Raw genomic sequence first — 24043 nt, forward strand, 5'->3', positions numbered from 1 at the left:
TAACAAAGTACTACTTCCTGAGAAGACAACTGATCATATTATTTGGTATTTTCAAAGTTAAACTACTCAACACCTTAAAGTCCTAAGTACATGCTAAGAAAGTTGATGTTATCACTGTATTCTTACTTTCTTGGTCAAATCTGGTGTTAAATAGTTGAGAGCGGGGAAAGGAGGCTATGGTATTTCTGTTGTTGCTCAATAAATGGTAACTTCTCTGGAGCATCAACTGCCTCATCTGTAAAGTTAGTACTACTAATAAAGCAAACAATTCCGGAATAAAACATTTGCTCTTCTTCAAAGAATAGTCAGGTGTGGTGGTACTTGGATGGTGGAGGTAAGGAGGAACCGTTTTTTAAGGTCACTGTGTTCTAGATTAGCATGGGCTACATGAGACTCTGTCAAAAAAAAAAAAAAAAGATGAAAACAAAAATGACTTACATCTTTAAAAGGAATACTATCAACAAGAATACATTCAATACAAAATTTAAGTTTCATTACATCAGACTTAAGTTTGCATAATTACTCTTAAAATAACCAAAGATAAATATTTTACATTTTGTAGATGAAAGGCAACATCAGAGCTATTAACCAGTTATGATGTAACCAAATTTAAGAATGAAAACTGGGCTGGGATATATAGCCTGGTGTTACAATGCTGGCCTAGAATGCTCAATGAGGCTCTGGGCCTCAAAAAAAAAAAAAAAAAAAAAAAAAAAGGAAACCCAGTATGAACATACACACCCCTACAAAAAAACAAAACCAGGCAACCAGCCCAACAAGTTAGTTGGCCTGTGGGTCTCCATCCCTAATCTCCAAAGTAGGAATAAATAAAAATTTATCTTACAGGATTAATTTTACTTTCTAGACATGATTTAGTATTTTTTCATATACATTTCTAGACCAAAAAGTTTGACTTGGAAACAAAATGACATTGTGTGTCAGATAAGAGCCAATACATTCTATTCTAAGTAGGTATAGAAGGAAAATAGGCCATGACAGTTACTGAAGCAGGGAGATGAGAACATAAAACTTTTAAGACTACTCTTTAGTGTGTGAAACAGTGGTGTACTTACTGGTCAACTCATTCCCTAGGGTTGACAAAAGGGGACTGACATGATTGGTTGCAGTTACCAGTTTCCAAGTTACAAATACTACTACAGTGTCCAATTTGTTGTATCCACTGAAGGCAGAATTGGAAAGATGTGCAAAATCAGCACCCAAACTACTGAAAAAGTTTTCTACACTAAAGTTTTTAAATTTGGTTAAAAAAAATAATAAGCCTGGGGTTGAGACAATGGCTCAGTCATAAAGTGCTTTCTGTGCAACCATAAGGACCTGAGTTTGGATTCCCCAGCACCTGCGTAGAAAGTGCTGAGGAGGCAGAGACAGGAAGAACCTTGAGGCCTGCTGGCCAGTCAGTCTAACCAACTGGTGATCTCCAGTTTCAGTGACTGCCTCACAAAGTAAGGTGAAGTGATTGAGGGAGACCCTTAAAAGTCAACTCTGGCCTCCACAAACATGCACACATACCCACATAACATGCTCAAAAACACATGTATATAGTAAACCCAATATGAGGTAAAATAAAAACATCATAGCACATAATTTTAAAATCAAGACATAATGCTTGTGTTTACCAGCTAGTCTTTACCCCCTCCCCCCGAATCCCACCCAATCTAATTTAAGAAGCAATCACATATTCGATAAGCTTCATCTTAGTTTTATCACTATTTGTGCATCTGAAAAGTGAAAGTCTCCCATCCATGCCTTGGGAAGAACTATGTATCTTTAAGCCATTAATACCAATTTGTTCACTGTACTTGGCTTATTATTCTGAAATTTATCATTCTATCTACAAAACCTTAATAGTTTTAAGACCCATACTGTGGTGCTTTTTTCAATAAAATTTACTAATCCTATTAAGTAGGATATTCAATACTAAAAACAAACACAAAAATTTACACAGGTTTCTCTTAGATCTCTTTAAATCACTGAAACTTAAAATTCTTTTATTCAATTTTATTCTCATTTACTCAGTGTGGAAAATGTCTGGATTAGGGAAGAAAAATTAACTTCATGTTTCACATTAACTATAAAATGCCAGAATCAAATCACATACAAAATCATTTTGAATTAGCCAATATATATTATTCCAAGAGAAATCCTAGATCTATAGTCACTTTTAGTAAATGTTTAAGCACCCGTTTTATCTTTAAATGCAATTTTAAGAGCAAACAGGGGAAAGAAAATATATACCTCTAAAAATATTTTTAGCATGGTCTTACTAAAATTAAAAATACCATGCAACAAAGTGACAGCAAAAGTATTTGTGAAAATGGACTGTAGTCAAAGGTCTGTTAGGGTTGAAATTGGCTCGCTAATTTACTGTGACTTCAGGCAACTTGATTTACTTCTCTAAATTCATTATCTCATTTGTGAAATAGATAATGCATATAAAGCACTTAGTGCTTAACATATAAGCGCCCACTGTCAGCTATTTATATTGTTGTAAAGAAAATCTAATGTAGTATTGGCAAAATATCTAAACATTGAATAGCAAAGAAGTCAAAATTCAGACTCAGAAATCTTTTAGTGTCAATGAATACAAAGTTTTGAAGCTAAAAAGAGAACCTAGTAACATACAAGTTAGTATGAATCCTCAGTAAACTCTTCCTAGAAAAAATATATTCATTTGTCATATTCTTCCCAGGTCCTGTACCTACAAAAAATTATTTTACTTTCTTCTGAACAACTGGTGTTTATCTTACCAATACAATTATGATTTCCCAGAACTGGTGAAAGATGTTAAAGAACTATACAGTATTAGTACCCAATATTTGGTCCCTCTCATCATATAATTTAATGTAGCTTTTGAAAAAGCATAAAATATCCAGCTGTATTTTTTTTTTTTTTGGTTTGTTCTTGTTAAACAAATACAAGTTAGTCTATTTCAGTTGCAATTTTATTTTTATAAAACTTCGCAGTTATGAACATGGAAATTTTAAGACTTTCCTAAGCCTTTTACAAGTAAATTTCAAGTTCACTGTCTATTAATATTGAATTATTTGTAATTAACAGGAGACCATAACACACTTATCTCAGACAAAAGGGAATTCTGCAAGCAGGTAGCAATAAGAATGCCGAACCTGATCAGTCACCTATTGCTTCTTTACACAGTCTGAGTAAAAGACATGACTCCAGAATTAAATAAAAGTAAATAGAAAATTTACCTTCCCCAAACATAACTCCATCTTATACAAGACTTTCAAAGTTTAAAACATCAATAAAAATAAATGAATTCAGGGAATTAGTTTTTGCTTTCCTATCAAAAAAAAAAGCATATATAATTTTAAGTTAGAAAAAAAATTGACAATTTCAAGCAAAAGAAAAGCAGGTTCACATTCTATTATTTACATGTTTTCTATTCACAGGTCAAAATTAAAATGTTTCACTGGCTAATTAAAAATAAACACTTTTTTTTAAAAAAATGCATTTTAATGCATTAATACTGTGGAAAGGAAATGAACTTAGAAATAACCTCTAAAGCAAGGTTAGCTTAACTTTTCGGGGGCCAACTGGCCGATCATTGAGATCTTTAATAGCAGCCATGGCTTCATTATAGTTTATTATAGCAACAATAGCCTCCCCTGTAGGTAATCCTTGCTCGTTATACTGTATTGAAATTGAATCAGGTATGATTCTATAACCATGGAAAAAGTCTAAAATTTCATTAACATTAGCTTTAAATGGAAGATTCATGATCTTAATAGGAGTTATTCTACCTGAACCACAATTTAATTTTGGATCAAGCATAAATCTCCCCTCAGAAAAACCTCCCATGTTCTGCTTTCCAAAATCAAGCTTGCCACCCTCTGGGCGACCAAAATTCACAAAAGGATGGTGACCTCTAAAATCATCAAGTGGGCTCCTAAAATCCTCGCCAGGTCTCAAATTGCCAGGAAGTCTAAGGTCTTCGTCGGAAACCTCCCTGAGGTCTTCCTCAGGGGGCTGCCTGAAATCTTCATCAGTAGGGCAACTCAAATCATCTTCCTGGGAGCCCCTGAAGTCCTCATCAGGAGGGTGCCTAAAGTCTTCATCTGCCACGTGCCTGAAATCTTCCTCTCGGGAATGCCTGAAATGCTCCTGAGGTGGCCTTCTGAAGTGTTCCTGGGGTGGCCTCCTGAAGTGCTCCTGGGGTGGCCTCCTGAAGTGCTCCTGGGGTGGCCTCCTGAAGTGCTCCAGAGGAGACCTCCTGAAGTGCTCCGGAGACCTGAAGTGCTCCAGAGGAGGCCTCCTGAAGTGCTCCTGGGGTTGCCGCCTGAAATGCTCCTGAGATGGCCGTCTGAAGTCCTCCTCAGGGGAACGCCTGAAATCCTCCTCGGGGAGCACCCTGAAGTCCTCTTCTCTAGGGTGCCTGAAGTCATCCTCCCGAGGGTGTCTGAAATCCTCTTCTGGTGGTTGCCGGAAGTCTTTTTCACGGGGTTCCCTGAAATCACCTTCAGGTAGCCACCTCCAGGCCTCCTCAAGAGGCCTTCTCCAGTCTTCCTCCAGAGGCCGCCTGAAGTGTTCTTCCCGAGGGTGCCTGAAGTGGTCAGGGGAGTACCTGAAGTCCTCTGGAGGGAACCTGAAGTCCTCTGGAGAGTGCCGGAAGTCTTCTGGAGGGTGCCTGTCATACTGCCGGAGATATCCTTGCTTGAAATTACCCATTTGCCTCAAGTCTTCTAGCTGGTCTCTAAGGTTCTCAGATGAGCCAAATGAATATACTGGTGGCTCTTTTGAGTCAAACAGATGAGAATGATCATCTCTGTCACGTGACTGGGAACGAGCTTGAATTTTCTCAGTGGACATCAAGGAAAAATTTACACCAAACTCCTGCATCTGTACCTCAGATATAAGTCTTAATAGTACCTCCGTCCCTAAGAATCTTCGTCGGTTCAAACGTTCAGCTTTCAGGGCTTGTTCTTCTGATTTAAATTTCACCAGTGCTTCTCCCAAACCAACTCCCTTGTCATCATAAAGCAAATAAATGTCATCCTCAGCAAGGGGAAAGTCTGCAAAGAACTTCTGCACTTCAACTTTTGTAACATCAAATGGAAAGTTTCTTATGTATATGCATAGCTTCTGGCCAGAGTAGCCTTCTTGAGAGTACCTTTGTGAAACATGTCCAGGCCTTTCTTTCTCTACTGACCCTGGTCTCTTCTTTTCATAACATTCAATGAATCTCAGCATTTGTTTTCTAGAAATTGGATCAATAAGAACTGGACGATACTGTAAAACAGTTTTATGCAAACCCAGTGCCGTATTATAGTCTTTCAGAGTCTTGAACATCACAAAGGCATATCGTGTTCTTCTTTCATCTTTATATAAAAACTTAATCTGTTCATTACTCAGATCAGTATCTCTAAAGAAATTTCTTAAATCTCTTTTGTTAATACTTAGGGACAGATTTTTTAAGTGAACATAAAATCCGAGAGGGGATCGAGAACGTGTTTTTCTAGGAGATTTTGAATGAGATTGCTTTCGGAAATGTCTATCATTAATTCCTCTTGGAGGAGAACGTTCTTCAGATCTCACAGGAGGACTGTCACCCTCCAAAGCTGCACTACCACCAAGCTCAATCCACTGTTGTTCTGAGCCCTGCATTACTTCTATAAATCTTGAACCCATAAAACTTCTATGGCATTTAAGACCTCCTGAAGCATCAATACATGAAGCAAATTTTACTATGGCATCACCATTATTTCGGCCATCATGATGTTTTAAGAAAATTACTCCATCCACACACAAACCAGAGAAAAAGACACGTACATCATCTTCATTTACTAAGTAAGGCAAACCTCGTAGAAACAGGTAAGGATTTTCAGCCTTCAATGGCCTGGTCTTTCTTGGTCTTAAATCAAGTCCTGTACCATTAGCATGAAACCCAGCATCTTGATTAACTGAAGAGCCATATCCAAAATTACTTTCATCTTTCTTCATAGCCTCAATAAAATTAGCTAGGGTGCCAACCCCTGATGCCCCAGATCCTGGTCGCCCTCTTCCTACACGAACAGTTCTTTTCATATCTATGGTCTTCTGCATTTCTGCCTTGCTACTAAGAAAAAGCTCTACAGATGAATCCTTGATAAGCCCTCCTGAACGACTTATGGCACGTCTTGCATCTTCATCTGTTGCAAAAATAATAAAAGCCTCCCCAATTTTCCCTCCAATTATATGTACTCCTCCATCAGGAATAGTCAATCCCTTGAAGAAGTGACGAATATCCACTGGCCCCGCAATAAAAGGAAGCCCCAGTAAACGGATGACTACAGCCATGCTGAGCTCAAACCACAGCAATTATGACCTGCAGACAAAAAGGTACACATAATAGCAAATCTTATTTTGCAGTACCTTAGCCCAAACTAGCTTAATAATTACCTGGCTCCTGCCTCTTTCCGCATTAATAAATGGGGCAAGATACTAATTCATAAAAATATCTTATCTAATTCTTAAAGAAAACAAAAACAGTTTCTCCTATATAAACACAAATAAACCAACTGCCTTGAAGAAACATTTCATAGCAGCTATCCTACACTATAGGAACATCAAAAATATCAAATCTTCCTTTGTAAATCTGCCAAATGCTGCTTCACAACAAGACCAAACTGCTTTCAGACTCATCTGGAAACATGGCTCCTACTGGTACATATTTTACCAACCACAATGAATTTGACATATTCAGAAAAGCCATCTATGGTCAGTACGTAATTTCTGCTCATGGTGTTAGGTTGCCTAACACTGCATCATGGGCCAGATATGAGAACAGAAGCAATTGGTACCAAGATGCATTATTCTACTTTATATGATTTTTGTCAAGCTTCTGTGAAAAGCCTTAAACTCTGAATGTCTTACCTTTTCTTTTTATTTCTTGGAGACCTGTTAATTCTGTAAAAGCAACTTAACTGTGGAAAGAAAATGAAATATAATTAATCTTTGAACTCTGTAATTAATCTTAATGCCAGATAAGGATATCCATTTCAAAACTGCCTACCAAGAGTGAAACAATATAAGGAATCACATTCATAGGCATTACAAAATGGTCCTCCTTGCTGAGAGAGGAAATTGACTATACTTCTGCAAAAAGGAAGTATAAAATCTGAATAGACATTTGCACAGTATTAAAAAACTAAAATGTGCTGAAAATTATACTACTTGATTGGAATTAATTGAAGATATGAAAGAAATGTTATGTATTTTGAGTGTACTGATGGTTACATGAGGGTATAAATTTATCAAAGTTCAGTAAATTCTATCCTTAAGGTCTAGGTATGGGCATATAGAAGTCTTATATCTACTAAAAAGAAAAAAAAACCTTATATAAGTAAAATATCAATTTGAAAACAACTATTTTTAAAAAGACTTTCCATCACTTCACCTAATGAAAACCCAAACACCTAGTTCATACTTCTGTCCATCTTCCTTGCCTTTCACACATAAAACAAGTCAAGACAGCAATATTTCAAGATGATATAGTGACTAAACTATCAAAACTTGAAATTCAAGTTATCCGTTTTTAAGCAGTAACTCCAAAACAATGGCTACCATTTGGAGAGTATTTTAAGTTCTGCATTTTCCAAACACAAACAAATTTCATGATTACAATATAATTAGGGCTACTACAGTAGCCTTAAAATCAAAAATCAACACCATCCCAACAGTAAACCATTAAAATTCATCTCAAGCACAAAAGAAAATCTTGATACCAACTTTGAAATGTTATTATACTGATAGCCCTAATCCACTTCAAACAACTCTCCCCTCTGCACTTTAAAGAAACCTTAATAACAATTTAGAGAACTAAAAACACCAAAATTCATTAATTTGGAATACTGGGATTGCCCTTATTAACTAACACAAAAACAAAACACCTTCAAATTAGTGTTTAGGGAAACTTATATGTAGCATTTTCATAGATACCCAAAATAATAACATTTACCAAATAAGTTTCTCAGATGTGCCAATATGCAAATACAACCTTATTCCCTTACATTTAAGTATCACTGCTCACAAACATATTCCTTGAAATCTGAAAGGTTTCTTTTCTTTTATCTCAGAGCTGGAGAGATGGTTCAGCAGTTAAGAGCACTGGCAGAACTTCCAGAAGGCCTGGGTTCAGTTCCCAGCACCCACATGTCAGCTAACAAACTAACTCCAGTTCCAGGGGATCCAATGAGAGGCCCTCTTCTGGTCTCCATGTCCACTGCATGCACAGATGCACTTACACACATGTAGGGAAAACACTTATCCAAATTATTTAATTTTTAAAATGGCCTATAGATTAAACCTACCATTGAGATATACTACTAAAATATCTTTGCATGAGAAAAAAAGGTAAAAGCCTAATTCCAGCAAACCAATATTCATACCCAAAACTTTTACTGAAACCATAGTTCCTGAAATACTTGTCTACATTAAATTCCAAGAGACCTCTGTAAACTGGTTTCGCTACTTTTTAACTTTTATAATATTTTGGAGAGCATATGTCTGTTTTAAGCATTTTTTTAATTCAAAAGGGATTTACTCTGAGGACATAAATCTATCTTCAAGTAAACAAAACTCGAGACACGTCTTGGAAATGAGTTCCAAAAACCTGTAATAATACATCCTCCATAACTTAAAACCATCTTTAAAAAGTTTCACAGGCACAAATCTCACTAATTCCAACTCAACAAACTATAGAGTTTGTTCTAATTTGCCACAGTTAAATAGAAGTAATCTTTCAATTTCTTCGCCCTTGCAATAGTAGATGATGTATCATTCATCCATGGACACATATCTAGAACACCTCTAGACTCAAGTACCTCTCACAACATGTTCTTTTCCTTAAAAATCTCCAGAAGTTCTTCTAACACATTAGATTCCACAAAAATCGAATACAACACACAACTCTGTTCTAGTTATCGCATCATTGCAGGAAAAAAGCGAAACAAATTACCCTGTTCTCATTATGAATGCCAAAGTATTTGTGACACTGTTGCTGTCAGACCACCCTGATCTGTTAGAACTTCTATGAAAAGCGAAACCCAAAAAGTTCACTTAAGGATAAGCACATTTTAAACAACTCTGCTAATTTTAGCCAACCATTCGTCCCATTTAAATTAATTTAACAATCTGAAGTGTGCAATCAAGACTGACAGGAAAACGGAAGGCTGAATTTAAAAAGTGTACCCTTAGTCACTTGTTTTTAGCAGGCAAATAGTCATTTTCCAGACGCGGTGAGGAAAACAAACTACTTTTCCTATTTGCCTGCGACTTCTTAAAGCCCGGTTATATAGAATATTCATATTCTAAGCATGAATTTTCCTTCCGGAAAATCTACCCCAGTCCACATTCTCTAACCCCACAGAGCCACAGTTCCCGGGCAAGCGAATCCACAAAGGATTATTTCCCGTCACATCCAGCATCGTCAAAGGGAAGGCACTGATTCGGCAGCCCAAAGCCTTTGTCCGCACTCCCCGGGGTCAGGTTCCTTCCTTAGCGCCAGGCCAAGTTCTTCGGTGGATCCGATGCCGTCGCCAGGCTGCGCCCGAACGGGCTTTCGCGTTAACCAGGACCGCCCAGCCGGCGTGCCCGCGCTGCCGCGCCCGGGGCAGACACCACCCCAGCTCGCCCCGGACCGAGTAACCGCTCGGCGGAGCGGTCCCGCCACCGCTAAGGACGCTGGCGTGGCAGAGGAGAAATACCTAGGCAATCCCCCGAGCTCCACGGTGAGACCCCTGGGAGGCGCACCGCCCTCATGGAGGCTGACGGGGTGGGAGTAAGCTGCAGCGGGAACGAGCTCTAGCTGGGCTGCGCTCGCGACAGCCGCGCCAGGGCCGCGTCCTTCCCGACTCGGTCACCACCGGCCGTCCCCCTCCTCCCCTCGGCGCCCCCGGGACTGCTTCGCACTAGGCCGCGAGCACACACCGCGGCAGCCGAGGCCACACACAGGCCGGGGCTGGGTGCTCCTCCACCCAGCGGCCTCCACACGGCGGTCAGCGCCCTCAGCCTGCCCCTGAGAAGATGGCGCCCACTCAGCCCGCCCATCGGGACAAACCGACGTATGGTTTGTCTGCCCATGCGCTCCCAACGTAACCAGCTACCCAGGCGCCACGCCGCGCGTGCGCACAGGCCCCGCGCACCGCTAGCTGTGGTCAAGGGAAGGGAATCTGCGTCTTGGGTTGCCGGAGCTTCTGCGCATGCTCAGGTCTTAGCCAATCCGAGAGTCTGAACCCGCAGCCAGGGAAATTCCGAGAAGCGGGTCAACTGGTTGTGATGCAAATCTCAATACACAACTGTAAAAATTCACAGAACAAATGTTTGGTTTTTTGTTTTTGGTTTTTTTTTTTTGCCCTCTAGGTTAAGGAAAGAGATACAAAGGGGGAAAACTGACGATGTCTTTGAGGACAAAGTCTCCAAAGGCATCTTCTGATAAGGCTCCTGAGCGTTATAAAAAGCCACATAAATGTTCACTTTACTGCTTTAGATTTTGGCCAGATATGATGCTAACAACTAGGGGCTTAATAAATATACCCTTAATCAACCTAACAGGCATCAATACGTTGGTAAATACCTTTATAAGTTTGTTTCCATCTTCTGGATTTTTGAAACAAGAAAACGGATAACCACTCCTGAAATTGAGAAATGAAAGAACAATCACAAGCATGTAGTGTGATGCCTGCTCTGTAGTAGTTGGTGACCAATTTAGCGTTTGGTTTGGTTTTATTTGCAAATTACAGTTAGCCCATCGGTGAATTCAAAGCTCACTAAGAAAACAAACTACACTTTTGAGATTTACAGAAAAAAAAAAATGCGTTTTGAATTTCTCTCGTTTCTGTAAAGATCAGGTAGGACACAGGGAGTGAACAAGCAGCAGGTATTTTATTCCGGTTGCAGCCTGGTCCAGCGGGCTCAAACTTAAAAACCTGGATCCCCTGGGAAGTAGCACATACCTTTTATACTAGGCATTGGGTGAGAAGGAAATTTACATATTGATCGGCTATCAGCAAAGTCTTAAAACCAGGCAAATTATTATAAATTTAGAAAAGAAAAACATGCTTTAAAAAATTCTCTGTCTGAAAGTCATTGCAGAAGCATAAGTCTGAGAGGAAGAGAATTAAGGACGTTTCCTCAGAATAGAAGGCAAGTGCTTCTAGCTAGCTGTGTCAGCATTCCAACCACAAACTTGTCAGTTGAACTTTGCTGACAGAGACAGAGAGGAAACCAGGATTAAAATCTTTATTTTCCCTCAGGCTCTATATCACTCTCACTGTAAAATAACATCCAAAATGTTGTGTGCTAAAAAACAAAAGCTAGTGAATAAAAGATTAATTTTAAAAGTACCTGCTAAAATAGGGAAGTATCGCAGAGAGAAATAGGTTCAAAATAAAGTCAATAAAAGATGTTTCTCAGCCATCTTTCCTTGAACAAACTAGTCTCTCTGTGCTTGTTTCCTAATCTAAAATGGGAACAATAGAATCTGCTTCTTAAGGATTGAGAGAAATACTGACAATGTCAAAACATTAAAAGTTCTACTGATTTCTTTGAAATGTCAACTTGATCCATACATTAGGAGAGGATGTCCTGTTAGGCTAGCCTCATTGACTAATTAGCATATGCCTTAATAACCCAGCTTTGGTCCTGGCATTGAGGCTCTGGAGTCTGATCTCAAAAGCTAACATTTATTGAAGGGCTGTGTGTCAGGCCTTCTGCACTCTCATTGTACTCATAACTTCATTCAAATGTAAATACTATCATCTCATCATTTTATATATAAGTGAAAATCAGATATACGGCACTACATAGCTTGCCCAAAGTAACATAATCACAAAAGAAAAATCCAAGGAACCCTGGTGATTGGCTTCCAGAGACCACAGCAGAGAGATTCTGAGCACTAAGGTAGATTTCCTTAAAACAAACATACAATCTATAGCCCAAAATGACCATATTGTCAATATTCAGAGGAAGAAACACTAGCAAAGTTGAAATCAATTCTGATCTTTATATGCTTTCTATAGAAAACCAAATTATCACAGAATTGCTGCTAGCATGGAAACAATATAAATACCTCATCTCAAAAACTGAGTTAGCGGCTGGGCTCACTAAGTATAAAAGCACTTGCCACAAAGACTGACAACCTGTGTTCAAACCTCAGGCCCCTCATACATGGAAGGACAGAACCAACTCCACCAAGTTGTCTTTTGACCTTCCCGTGTGTACCGTGGCATGCACGCACATCATACACATACACGATAATAATAATTTTAATGTGACTGCCTTAGGTTAAAATGACATGTAAGTAGAGGAGGGCTATTAGGAAAGAGGAAGGGGACCATCTAGGGGATAGAGGTGGACAAGAGATGGGAATAAATGAGAATAAATGTGATTCTCAGTTAAAACTGTCTATAGTCATCCTGACCAGTCTTAACAGAAATAACAGTCAAGATTGAATGAGAATTTACTATAAGAGTCACCTGGACAATATGCTCATATTAGACTTTCTCCTGAATAGATTTGACAGGATTCCTAAGGTCTCCCATGTTGCTCTGGGCTGACAATACTTGTTCAGTTCACACAGAATTTTCTTCAAGTAGAACACTAAAGTAAAATGTCATCTCTAGTCTCTCTCGCTTTTCTTGAATGACCATACCATTATAATCTAAAAAAGAAAGTTCTTCTCAAGGTAATTTGAATTTATCCACATAGCATCCTCATTATTTAACAGGTTTTTTTTGTACCTGAACATTTTTTACAAATGGAAAAAAATGATGTATTCAGAACAGCAAAACATAGACCCTAAAATGTGGTAACCACACTGAACTATGGAGATTCTGTGGCTCTCCACCCAAAGAGTTAAGAACAGATGTCCATCCCATAGGATTGCTGAATGAATGTCTCAAAAATCACTGGACTCCCTGCCAAGGCGGATTGACTTTCTGAGTTCTCATATAGGTGGTGCTTCCTGATGATTGTACCTCTCTCTATTCAGTTTATACTTTGTAAGAGCCATAGACTTCCAGTTTGAACCACTTCATCAAGTACAAACCTGGTACATATCAATTTCTGCTGTATTTTTCTTCTAGTTTGCTTTCAATTGCTATGACAAAACACTCTGACCAATAACAACTTAGGGAGGAAAGGGTTTATTTGGCTTACATCTCCCAGTCACACTTCATCAGGAAGCCCAAGGTAGGAACTCAGGGCAGGAGCCTAGAGGCAGGAGCTGAAGCACACTCAGGGAGGAACGCTGCTTACTGTCTTGCTCCCTTCTGCCATAGACTTTTATACGGGTTGCCATCAGAAAGTAATGCCCACATTTAGGATGGGTTTTCCAGCTTCAAATGATCCAATCAAAGCCTCTCTCATTTCAGTTAATGCAAAATCCAGTAAAATTGACACCCAGGATTAGCCATCACAACCTCCCTATTTAAGTAGGCAACTAAATTACCTGCATCTTCTCTCCAAACTGTTCACCTCTACTCCAGGAATTCCAGATCTCTATTTTTTGTTGGTAGTGTTTGTTCATTTTTGTCTTTTTGAGACAGGATCTCCCTGTAGCCCCAGCTGGCCTGGAACTCGCTATGTAGACCAGGCTGGATTCAAACTCACAAAGATCTGCCTGTCCCTGCCTCCCAAGTGCTAGGATTAAAAGCGTACACTACCATACCTAGCTTATTGTGGTTTACTTTTGCAGGCTAGACCTGAGACCACTGTTTTCAATCTCCATGTCATTTCTCTTCCAGTAACCCACTATGTCTTTTCAAATCATTTCCTATTTGTGCCAGGCATGGTGGCTTATGCCTTTGATCTGAGGAAGCAGAGGCAGGTGGATTTCCAAGAAATAGAAGCCAGCCTGGTCTGCATAGCGAGTTCCAGGCCAGCCAGAGCTACATAGTAAAATCATCCCTCAAAAAAAAAAAAAAAAAAACTTAATTGTATTCATGCTTGACTTCTCTTCATCTCACCTCTCTTCTTAAAAAAGAAAAAGAAAAAGAAAAAAAATATATACCAGCAGGTAAAGCAATTTTGAGTTTTTGTATGTATGAGTGTTTGGCTGTGTGTATGTATGTGCACCTGTGGGTAAGTGTCCATGGAGGCAAGAAGAGTGCATCAGATCCCCTGGAACTGAACAAGTTATAGTTGGTGGTAAACTGCTATGTGGATGTTAGGAACCAAACTCAGGTTCTCTGCATGAGTCATAGGTGGTCTTAACTGCTGAACCATCACTCCTGCCCCTTTCCTCTTTTCTTTCAGGCCCTTAGAAAGAATGAATCTCGCCCTGTGAAATTCCTTCTCCTGTTCTTCCATCTCAGTCCTTCACCCACTTTCTGAACAGTATGTATTTGGAATCTCTGTTCTACTGTTTCTTCTCCGCTTACAAATATATTGCCCTTATTCTTAAAAAATTGTTTAAACTCTTTTGTTCAGTCATTTGTTTTGCCTGTCTTTCAATGCCAGATTTCTTAAAATAATTTTCATCTGTTCCTGCTTATGTCTCATCATTGCTGTCTGGCTTCTTCTGCCCCAAACAATGTAATGAAACTATACTCCTAAAGGTAGCAAATGACTAATTGAGCTGCCAGGTCCAAATACTATTTCTCCATTTTCAGTCTTTTTGAAGTGTTAAGAGGCACAACATTTTGGGTAAGCAACTCCTACAGCTAAATTGACAGAATCCAAAGTTTATTTCTGAAAATTGCAAGCAGAGAATTTTAAAAACTCTCAAAATTATTTTTATTGAATTTTTGTGGAGTTCATACAATACATTTTAATCACATTTAGTCCCCCTTCCCTGTCTGCACCTCCCCATATCTCACACACAGGACTTCCTGCATTTTGTTATATATGTTCAGGCCTATCCAGATTTGCATCCCCACCTGCCCCTCAGTATGAGTTCATCTACTACAATCTGTTCAGCCTGTCTAGCATCACTCCCTTAAAGAAGATCAACTCTCCCTCATCCAGCAGTGATCATTTGCCAATAGTTCTTCACCAAAGTTGTAGCCTCCTGCCCATTTCCCAAGTTCTATACCGGATTTTTGTCTGCTTGAGTTTGCATGTGTCTTACACATGCTGACACCATTGCTGTGACTTCATTTGAGCCAGTTCCCAGGAGCCTATTACACTCTCTATCCCTATAGTCATGCACTTCCTCCCCTGGCTCTTACAATCTTTCTGCAACCCTCTCCTCTTCTGCAATGGTCCCTAGGTGGATGTTGTTTAATAGAAGAGTCCTATCCAAGGATTTACACTCTTTTTTCCCTCCACACTTTGGCCAGTTGTGTCCTTTTGTGTTCATCTCCCTGTGTTGCATGAGAAAGCTTTGTTGCTGAGAGTTGAGAGATACATTAGTATTCTCTCTACCCCTGTTCCACTATGTTCAAGGAGCCTTAGGTATAGAGGTTTCATTGTAGATGTGTCACTTAGGTTTGGGCATTTTACAGACACTTATTCTCTGTGTGTGACCAGTTGTGGAACTCTGTAATGCTTCTATCTGCTGCAAAAGAAGTTTCTTTAATGAGTGGTGACTGGCATATTAAGTAACTTTTTTATGTGTCTTTTTGAAATAGGGTCTCCCTGTAGCCCCAGCTGCCCTGGAACTCACAAAGATCCACCTACCTCTGCCTCCCAAGTGATGGGATTAAAGGCATGTGCCACCACGCCTAGTTTATATTAAGTAATTTTTAATCTCTAATTTTTGCCTCCACTTAATAGAAAGGTGATGGTTTGTAAAAGCTGGTGATAGATTAGTTTTGATATTGTAAGAATAGAGTTCAATATTCACCTCACACTACATAATTCAGTGGCATGTGTTATCCTCTTTGAATCCATTCTCTTTCTTTGGTACACTTCTCTAAGCTGTCCTTAAGCCATGCTCCCCTAGTCTCTCCCACTTTCATGAATAATGTTGCTAATCGGTAATATTAAACATGCCCCTAAGCCTGGTAAATGAAGATAACTGTACTGCCTGCTCAAAGTTGTTACCAAGATTGAAAAGATTTCTCCATGTAAGGAATTTAGCACCAGGTATAAGTATTTGCTTTCTTTGATTAAGGAGACAGGAAACATCTGCTGTGCAGCTCCTTTTCTTAGTCCTGACTTAAACTTGAAGGTTTATGTCTGGTATATGGCAGCCACACTACAATTAAGAGGGCTAAACCTAGACTTTGAGCAAACAACAACCACATACCTTCAGACTTATGCTTGTTTTTATTTAAGCTATTTTGAATTGGTTTAAGCTTCACAGCCTTCAGTTACTTGCCATAAAAATGTTCCTAGTGATAACAATCTCAAATGACTACTTAATGGTTTTAGTTAACATTCTTTTATAATGTTCCTATAGCCAGTTAAAGCTACAGTATGTAGTTAACTCAAACTTAACTGTGATTGTTTGAGTTCATGTACTACAGATAAACTCTGTTATTGGAAGGAATTTTGTTAAATGCAGTAACCGAACGTGTCAGACAATTATAATTCCAATGAATGGGCCGGGCATGGTGGTGCTTGGTTTTAATCCCAGCACTTGGGAGGCAGAGGCAGGCTGATCTTTGTGAGTTTGAGGCCAGGCTGGTCTACATAGTGAGTTCTAGGCCAGATGGACTTACAGGAAGACCCTGCCTCAAAAAGACAAATAATAAATAATAATTCCAGTGAATGTGGTCTGTGATGGCAGTGTCACTTTGTTAGCTAAAAATAACTCATGTAGAATATTTCGTAGAGTAGCCATGTAATGCAATGAAAAGATAATCAGGTTTTGGAGTTGGACAAATAAAGATAAATTTTCGTTTTATCACCACTTAAATTTTGCCGTTTTTGATACTCCCATTTCCATTTTTCTAAAATATAGGTAGTACTTCCTCCAAAGGAAGGAAGGTTGTTATGTAAATTTAAGACAAAAATTGTCTTAAGCACAGTGGAAATTGTGGGACCATTGTGAGTGGACCATTTTTATCCTTTTAATTATACTGTAGTGGCAATAAGTAAATATCATTGTGTTCATCCCCTCCATAGAGCAGTAACAGTATGTACTTCAAGGAAAACTAGTTAGAACTAGCCCATAGGGAGGGCTGGAAAGATGGCTCAGCAGTTAAGAGCATTGACTGTTCTTAACAGGGGCTCGTTTTTGGTTCCAGCACCCACATGAAAGCTAACAACCTCTTGCCCCCATAGGCACTGCCCTACACAGGTGCTCTTACATACATACAGGAGAAATACTCATACACATAAAATAAAAATACAAGAACTTAAAGATGTATCCAGAGAAGTCCTTTTTAGACCAACACAAAATAATTTACTTAGAAGCATTTTTAAAAGAAAATCTCTTTGGGGAACAGTAAGCTCTTGGGGGAACAGAGCATGTATCTCTTTTGTCATATATTTTAGAAACTGGATCAAAGTTGGTCTTTTGAGGCAGGCCTGATAGGAACTAAAAGTTATCTACCTTCCTTAGATTAATTTCCCATATGCATTGAAAATATATACACTCTTTGATAAGGGTACTTTCACCACCAGTATCATGAAATTTTCACTTTTCTGAGAAAAGAAGTCATGGCAAGCTACTACTGGTAAATAAGGTAAGCTAAAAGTATGCCCAGTAGTTTTATTGGGGAAAACATAAATAGTTGGGAAATTTTTAAAAAATGAAAAAAAAAGAATAACAAAATACAAGTATCTAAACAGTGAAATAGAATTGAGGTCAAAAATTAAGTTTTTTTTTAAAAAAAACTTAAGATATAAACTAGGTATGAATATGCAGTGACAAGGTATTCTTGACAAGGAGCTTCAGGGAGGTCTAACCTTGAAAGACAGCATCCTTGTGTGTGTACATTTTATTTTAAAAATGATTGTGATGATCTTATTTTAGTTAGATACATGATGTTCTATGCACAAAGAAAGAAGAAAAGGTCTAGTAGGAAAGAGGTTTTCCCTAGTATTTTGTCACAGTAATATTCTAGTATCACATATATTAAATAAATGGGAGTTTTATTTGTTTTGCCTGATAAGAATCAATTCCAGGGCCTGGCTCATGGCTGGCAATTGTGCTATCACTGAGACACAACCACAACCCTCACTGGGATTTTTTTTTTTTTTTTTTTTTTTTTTTTGTCTGTGAGACAAGGTCTCCCTGTAGCCCCAGCTGGCCTGGAACTAGCTTTGTAGACAAAGCTGGCCTTGAACTCACAAGGACCCGCCTGCCTCTGCCTCCCAAGTGCTGGGACCAAAGGTGTGGGTCACCAAGCCCCTCAGTGGGATTTAAAATAAATTATTTTAATTTTCAAAATATATGCCATAGCTACATTCTCGTGAAAATTATACTGGCTGGCAAATTCTCATGGTGCAACCTAAGGGACTTTTGGTATTTGAAGGCTGCTGGGAAGCGGAAAAACAGTGTCTTACCGGATGGGACTTTTGGTGGGTCCAGTGGATGGACCCACACTGAGGCACACTTTGGAGAATTAATATGAGTTCATTAAATTGAGTGGCAGGGCAGTGGGAGAAGGCGCGGATCTAAAAACCATCAAATTATATTGTGTGACAATCGCAAAAATTCAATAAAAATAGCTTTACACTCGCACACACAAATTCTCGTGTTTCATTTAACGCTTTTCATGAAACAATACTTTTATGTAGTGTAACCAGCTACTTTTCATAGTTATGGTATCGTTCCTTGACACCTTAAATTGACTGCATTTTAAACTAAAAACCTGTGTCTCAGAGTTCAAATACGTCTTAAATAGCCACTACACTCCCTGTTGAGTTGGCCTCTAATCCATCTTTTCCCGCGTGGTTGGTAACCTTGAGTTGGCCTCTAATCCATCGTTTCCCGCGTGCTTGGTAACCTAGCAACCAGTCCGGGGTTGGCGGAGATTTCCGCAACTGTGTTGTCCAATCAGCTCAGCAGTGTCGTCGCAAAGGCTGGTGGGGGAAACTAGCGACTGAGCGGTCGCGGGTGTGGGTACCATGGCGACGCGTGCCAGGGCTGGGGAGAAGATGGCGGTCAGGTCCCGCTCCTCCGTAGGTGCTGGAACTGCATTCCTCTTCTTGGTCCTCTACCGCATCTCACCGGCCCAAACCTTCTCCTTCCCTCTCCAGCAGCCGCAGAAGTGCGGACACAACCAGTACTTCGATATCTCGGCGCTGTCCTGTGCCCCGTGTGGCGCCAACCAGAGGCAGGATGCCCGAGGTGAGAGGTTTGGGGGACCCTGACCAAAAGCGCGTGCCAGTTAGTCCTGGATCTCGTCCGAGCAACGTTTCCTTGGAGGGTTGCAGTGTGCACAGTGATGAGGTCGGGGAGCCCTGGCCTCAGTACCCAGTCACCCAGCACCAGGAATTCATTTCCAGGGGTCAGTCTCCTCCCTCTCATGGCTGTGGAATCTCCAGGGTAGGCCCTAGAAAACTGCCTACCAAAGTTAGAAAAGCCATAGTAGAGAAGGTGCAGAGTTAGGTGCCACGACAGGAGAGAGCGAGGGATGTGAATTAGCATCTAAACGCTGATGGCCCTGTCCGCATAAGGAACTATTTTAACTATGACAGGCTCTTTGTACTCATAAGGATCTTGAAGTCCAGATGTTGTGCCATCTGTATCACATAAAGTGAGGGCTGAGAGGACTCTGGTCTCCTTTCCCTCAGTCTCCATCTATGTATTTCCAGTGTACGGTTTTGCCTGTGGTATTCAGATTTTCTTAGGACCTATCCCTTTTACAGCTGAATGTTTCTGACTGCTCTTAAAGTCTTTTAGACTTAGCTTAATTTTTCTCCAAAACTGTGCATCAGTTAGTTCTAGTTCTCACCGAAACTTCCCAGAGTGAGTCTTCCTGTGTATTAAAGTTTAAGATATTGTCATTCTCAATTTAGTCTTTCGTGGGATTAGTTTGCTTCCATCTTCAGATCTGACACATCCTCTCTTAGTCACTAATATTAGTACAGATCAGGCTGTTCAGATAAGGAAATATGATGAGAAAACTTGCTGTGAGTTGTAAGATATTCATAATTAGGAATGGAGGTGTGTGTGCTGTACACATAGACACCAGTGGGTGCTGTTCCAACCTAATGGCTCCTTAGAGAATTCTGACCCTACTTATACAGCAAATTGAATAGTAATTACCCTACAACATCTACTCTCCAAACAAAGGGTAATAGTGATTATTTGAGTGAAGGTATCTATCCTAATAAGATAGTGACAAATAAAATGTAATTCCTATAGCAAGTAAGTAGTTTTAATCGTTTAATAATAACTGCAATTAAAATAGTAGCAGCACAGGGCCAGCTGTGTGCCAGACATATTTCTAAGGATTTTGCATATATAATGAATTCAATAGTCAGTCACCCTGTGAGGAAGGTACTTACTCAGTAAACACACACACATGAGAGAGAGAGAGAGAGAGAGAGAGAGAGAGAGAGAGAGCTAAGAAGGAGAACTGAATTTGGAACCCAACGATTATGTTTCTAGACTTGAATCCAAGCAGCGCTGACCCTCAGAGTTTTGTCATGGAACACCATATAAGACTGCTCCTCAAAAAATGTATTTTAAAAAATTTTTTGAGGAAAGTTCTCGTGTATCCCAGGCTGCTCTCCAGCTCCCTGCATAGCTGCAGATGATCTGGAACCCTGACCTTCCTGCCTCTACTTCCCAAGTGTTGGAATTATAAGAATACACCACCACTCCTGGCTGTGGGAATTTAAGAACTATTAAAAGGCTTCTTTCTTGTCTTGGGGTTTTATTTTATTTACCAAGGATAAAGTTGGCTCTTTTCTTTTTAGGAACTTCATGTGTGTGTCTACCAGGATTTCAAATGGTCTCTAATAATGGAGGACCTGCCATTATTTGTAAAAAGTGCCCAGAAAATATGGTATGAAAAACTTATTTTAAAATAACTTTCATGGAGAAAGTAATAAATGTTATTATCTTTCAAACTTCAATATACTATTTATCATTTCTCTACAAACTTTAGTTATTAAGCAAACTTTATATTTATTAGACTACATCTTGTGAGATCACTGAAATTATTTTTATTTTATGTGTATGAGTGTATTGCCTGCATGTATGTAAGTGCACTCATGCAATGCCCGTGGAGGTCAGAAGAGTGCGAAATTATGGACAGTTGCCAGCTGCCGTGTGGGTTCTGGGAATCGAACCTGGATCCTTTGCAAGAGCAGCCAGTGCTCTTAACCACTGAGCCATCTCTCAACTCCCAAGATCAATGAAGTTTTATGAAAACTTGGGGAAAAAAACAGAAATGTATTTGTTAATAGTATTTAAATCTGAAATCCAAAACTACAAAGCTATGAAAATTTATATTTTTATTTTTTCTCATAAAGTAACTCAGTTGTAAAGAAAAGATGAGCAATGCACACGTAGAGCGATTGGAGCTGTAATACTCTTTGATAAATTGAGTTCAATCTCTTAGACCTACTGTGTCAATAGTTTTACTTGATGATTGCTATGCATAATGTTATGCCAGGTGAATAAGTTTATGTAATTCCAGTTACATCAAATAGAGTTAAATAATACTTTATAGTTTTGGTAGTCTCTTCATTATAAATAATTTGTGGAAAATTAGTAAATTTATAGTTGCTCTGCAAACTAATTCTCAATTAATAGAAATATATTTGCTAATCACTTGGGCTAATTAGGAGTCTCTATTAACAGGATTTTTATATTAATATTGTTTTGCATTCTTATATTAAAAAGTTAAACCTTAGTATTTACCAGTTATCAACAAACTGTTCATTCTATAGGTCTGACTAAAGTCTTCATGTTTTTGGAAGTATTCATCCTGACTGGATTACTGTTAATAAAAGACTGCTAATAAAAAAGTTTATTTTGCAGTGACATTATGTAAGCTACTGCAATTTTTAATAATGTCATATAAACATGACAGATAAGCATTTCTTAATAAGTTCATCCTCTTCAACAAAATTTAAAATAATTTATTTAATTATTTTGGTTCTACCATTATTCTCTGTTAATTTCAGTTATAACTATATTTATTTATTCTTGGGGCTGGAGAGATGGCTTAGCAGTTAAGAACATTGGATGTTCTTACAGAAGACTAGTCGAATCGCAGCACTCACATGACAGCTAACAACTGTCCATAACTCCAATTCCAGGTGATCTGCCAGCCTCTTCTGTCCTCCATGGGCATTGCATGACACAGGTGCACTTACCTACATGCAGGCAATACATGCATACATATAAAAATATTAAAATAATGAAATATTTTTTAAAAAACATTTATTTTTATTCTATATGTATGAGTGTTTAGTCTGTGTGTATGTGAGTACACTACATGTATTCAGTGCTCTCGGATGCCAGAAGAGGACATCAGCTCTTCTGGAACTGGAGTATTAGGTGGTTGTTAGCCACCGTGTGGGAGCTAGGAATAGAACTCGGGTCCTTTGCAGGAGCAGCCAGTGCTCTTGACTGCTGAGCTGTCTCCAGCTCCTGTAACCATATTTTTGGTTGTGGTATTACTCCAGGTTTTTGTCTAAACCACACAATATAAGAAGTTCAGTTCTTCATGATGTCAAACTTCATCAAAAAATGTGCTAGTACAATTTATAATTAAAGGAAATAATCTCATGAATCAATTTAGTAACTTTATATATAATTGATACACCATAGAATTCACCCATTTGGAATCTTTTAAAATTTAAAAGCTTTTAAAATTTAAAAGCTAATAAACATGAATTTTTAAAAATTAGATTAGCGGGGCTGGAGAGATGGCTCAGTGGTTAAGAACACTGACTGTTCTTGCAGAAGACCCGGGTTCAAATCCCAGCATCCACATGGCAGCTAACAACTGTCCATAACTCCAGTTCCAGGGGATCCGATAGCCTCTTCTGTCCTCCGTGGCCATTGCAGGACACGGATGAACTTACCTACATGCAGGCATAACACTCATATACACAAAATAAAAATAATAAAACATCTTTTAAAAAAAAATTAGATTAGCGAAGACTAAACTGATAACTAGCTTTCTGTTGAACAGACTCTATTGGGTTTCATTGTCTTTTATATTTGTAAATGGAAATTTTGAGAAAATCGATTTTTAATTCATCTGCTCAATTAAGAAGAAAGTTAGAAAGAAAACCAATTGCTTTTTAAATTAATTTAGAAAGGTGTTACCAAAGATGGCTGGAACTGTATTTCTTGCCCTAGTGGTTTAACTGCTGAAGGAAAATGTTACTGTCCTACTGGTCACATATTAGGTAAGAATAACTTATTTATGCAATAGTGGTGATGAGCTAGGTGTGGTAGTGCAAGCCTTTAATCCCAGCCCTCGGGGTAGGCAGCGGCAATCAGATCTCTCTGAGATCTTGGCCAGCCTGGTCCCTATAGTGACTTCCAGGCAGACTGGGGCTAGGGAGACCCTATCAAACAAAACAAATAAAACAGTGAAATAGTGGTGATAAATTTTTATTTGTGTTTATTTGGTAAAAGACATTAATTTAAATGGCCTGGTGGTTACTTAGTATTATTTTTTTTAAGTTTTATGGTGCAAAATTTAATGATGCTTAAGATAGGCATTAAGGAGAAAATTTAAAAATTCTTTCTAATATAAGATTAAATGTATCTTCCTTTAATATAACTATATCTATATAGTATATATCTATACTTCAACTCAAAAGCCAACATGATTCTTGTTTTTAAAGTTTTTGAATTACTATTTATTTATTTATTTATTTATTTATTTATTTGTATGTGTGTATGCCCACCTGTACAGGTGGGTGGCCATGTGCACAAGACATGCCTGTCAGAGAACAACTTTTGGGAGTCGGTTCTCTCCTTCCACTATCCTAGGGCTCAAACTCAATTGTCAGGCTTGGCAGCAAGTGCTTTTCCCCTCTAAGCCATCTCATTTGTGATTCTTTTTTTAAAAATTTTTTTATATTTTATTTATTATTTTTATTTTATGTGTATGTGTGTATTGAGTGCACCTGTGTCGTGCAGAGCCCAAGGAAGACAGAAGAGGCTGTTGGATCCCCTGGGACTGGAGTTACGGACAGTTGTTAGCTGCCACCT

General features: G+C 38.8%; 2 protein-coding genes across 4 annotated transcripts in view; one reads left to right on the forward strand and one right to left on the reverse strand.

Moving 5' to 3' along the window:
- Rbm12b (RNA binding motif protein 12B) lies at window positions 1-10307 on the reverse strand. 2 transcript variants are annotated; one of them, XM_008847824.3, is made up of 3 exons: window positions 9946-10307; window positions 6892-6941; window positions 1-6343 (listed from the first exon to the last, which is right to left on the reverse strand). In XM_008847824.3, exon 3 carries the CDS (start codon window positions 6313-6315, stop codon window positions 3541-3543), a length of 2775 nt encoding a protein of 924 aa, XP_008846046.1. In that variant the 5' UTR covers window positions 6316-6343; window positions 6892-6941; window positions 9946-10307; the 3' UTR covers window positions 1-3540. The 2 variants fall into 2 exon arrangements, with proteins under 2 accessions (XP_008846046.1, XP_008846045.1); XM_008847823.3 differs by having other exon boundaries at window positions 9723-10307.
- Window positions 10308-18945: 8638 nt separating this feature from the next.
- Tmem67 (transmembrane protein 67) overlaps window positions 18946-24043 on the forward strand; it is a 62893-nt gene continuing 57795 nt past the window's right edge. For both annotated transcript variants that reach the window (XM_008847825.3, XM_029570811.1), the window contains exons 1-3: window positions 18946-19201; window positions 20779-20867; window positions 23136-23229. In XM_008847825.3, coding sequence (XP_008846047.1) covers window positions 18979-19201; window positions 20779-20867; window positions 23136-23229 — 406 coding nt within the window. In that variant the 5' untranslated portion in view covers window positions 18946-18978. The remainder of the gene's footprint in view (window positions 19202-20778; window positions 20868-23135; window positions 23230-24043) is intronic.

Source organism: Nannospalax galili, unplaced genomic scaffold (assembly GCF_000622305.1).
Source record: "Nannospalax galili isolate Female #2095 unplaced genomic scaffold, S.galili_v1.0 scaffold183, whole genome shotgun sequence".
NCBI classification, from domain to species: domain Eukaryota; kingdom Metazoa; phylum Chordata; class Mammalia; order Rodentia; family Spalacidae; genus Nannospalax; species Nannospalax galili.

Excerpts from the sequence above, each read along its gene's own strand:
- Rbm12b (XM_008847824.3), bottom strand. The coding sequence starts at position 6,315 with ATGGCTGTAGTCATCCGTTTACTGGGGCTTCCTTTTATTGCGGGGCCA.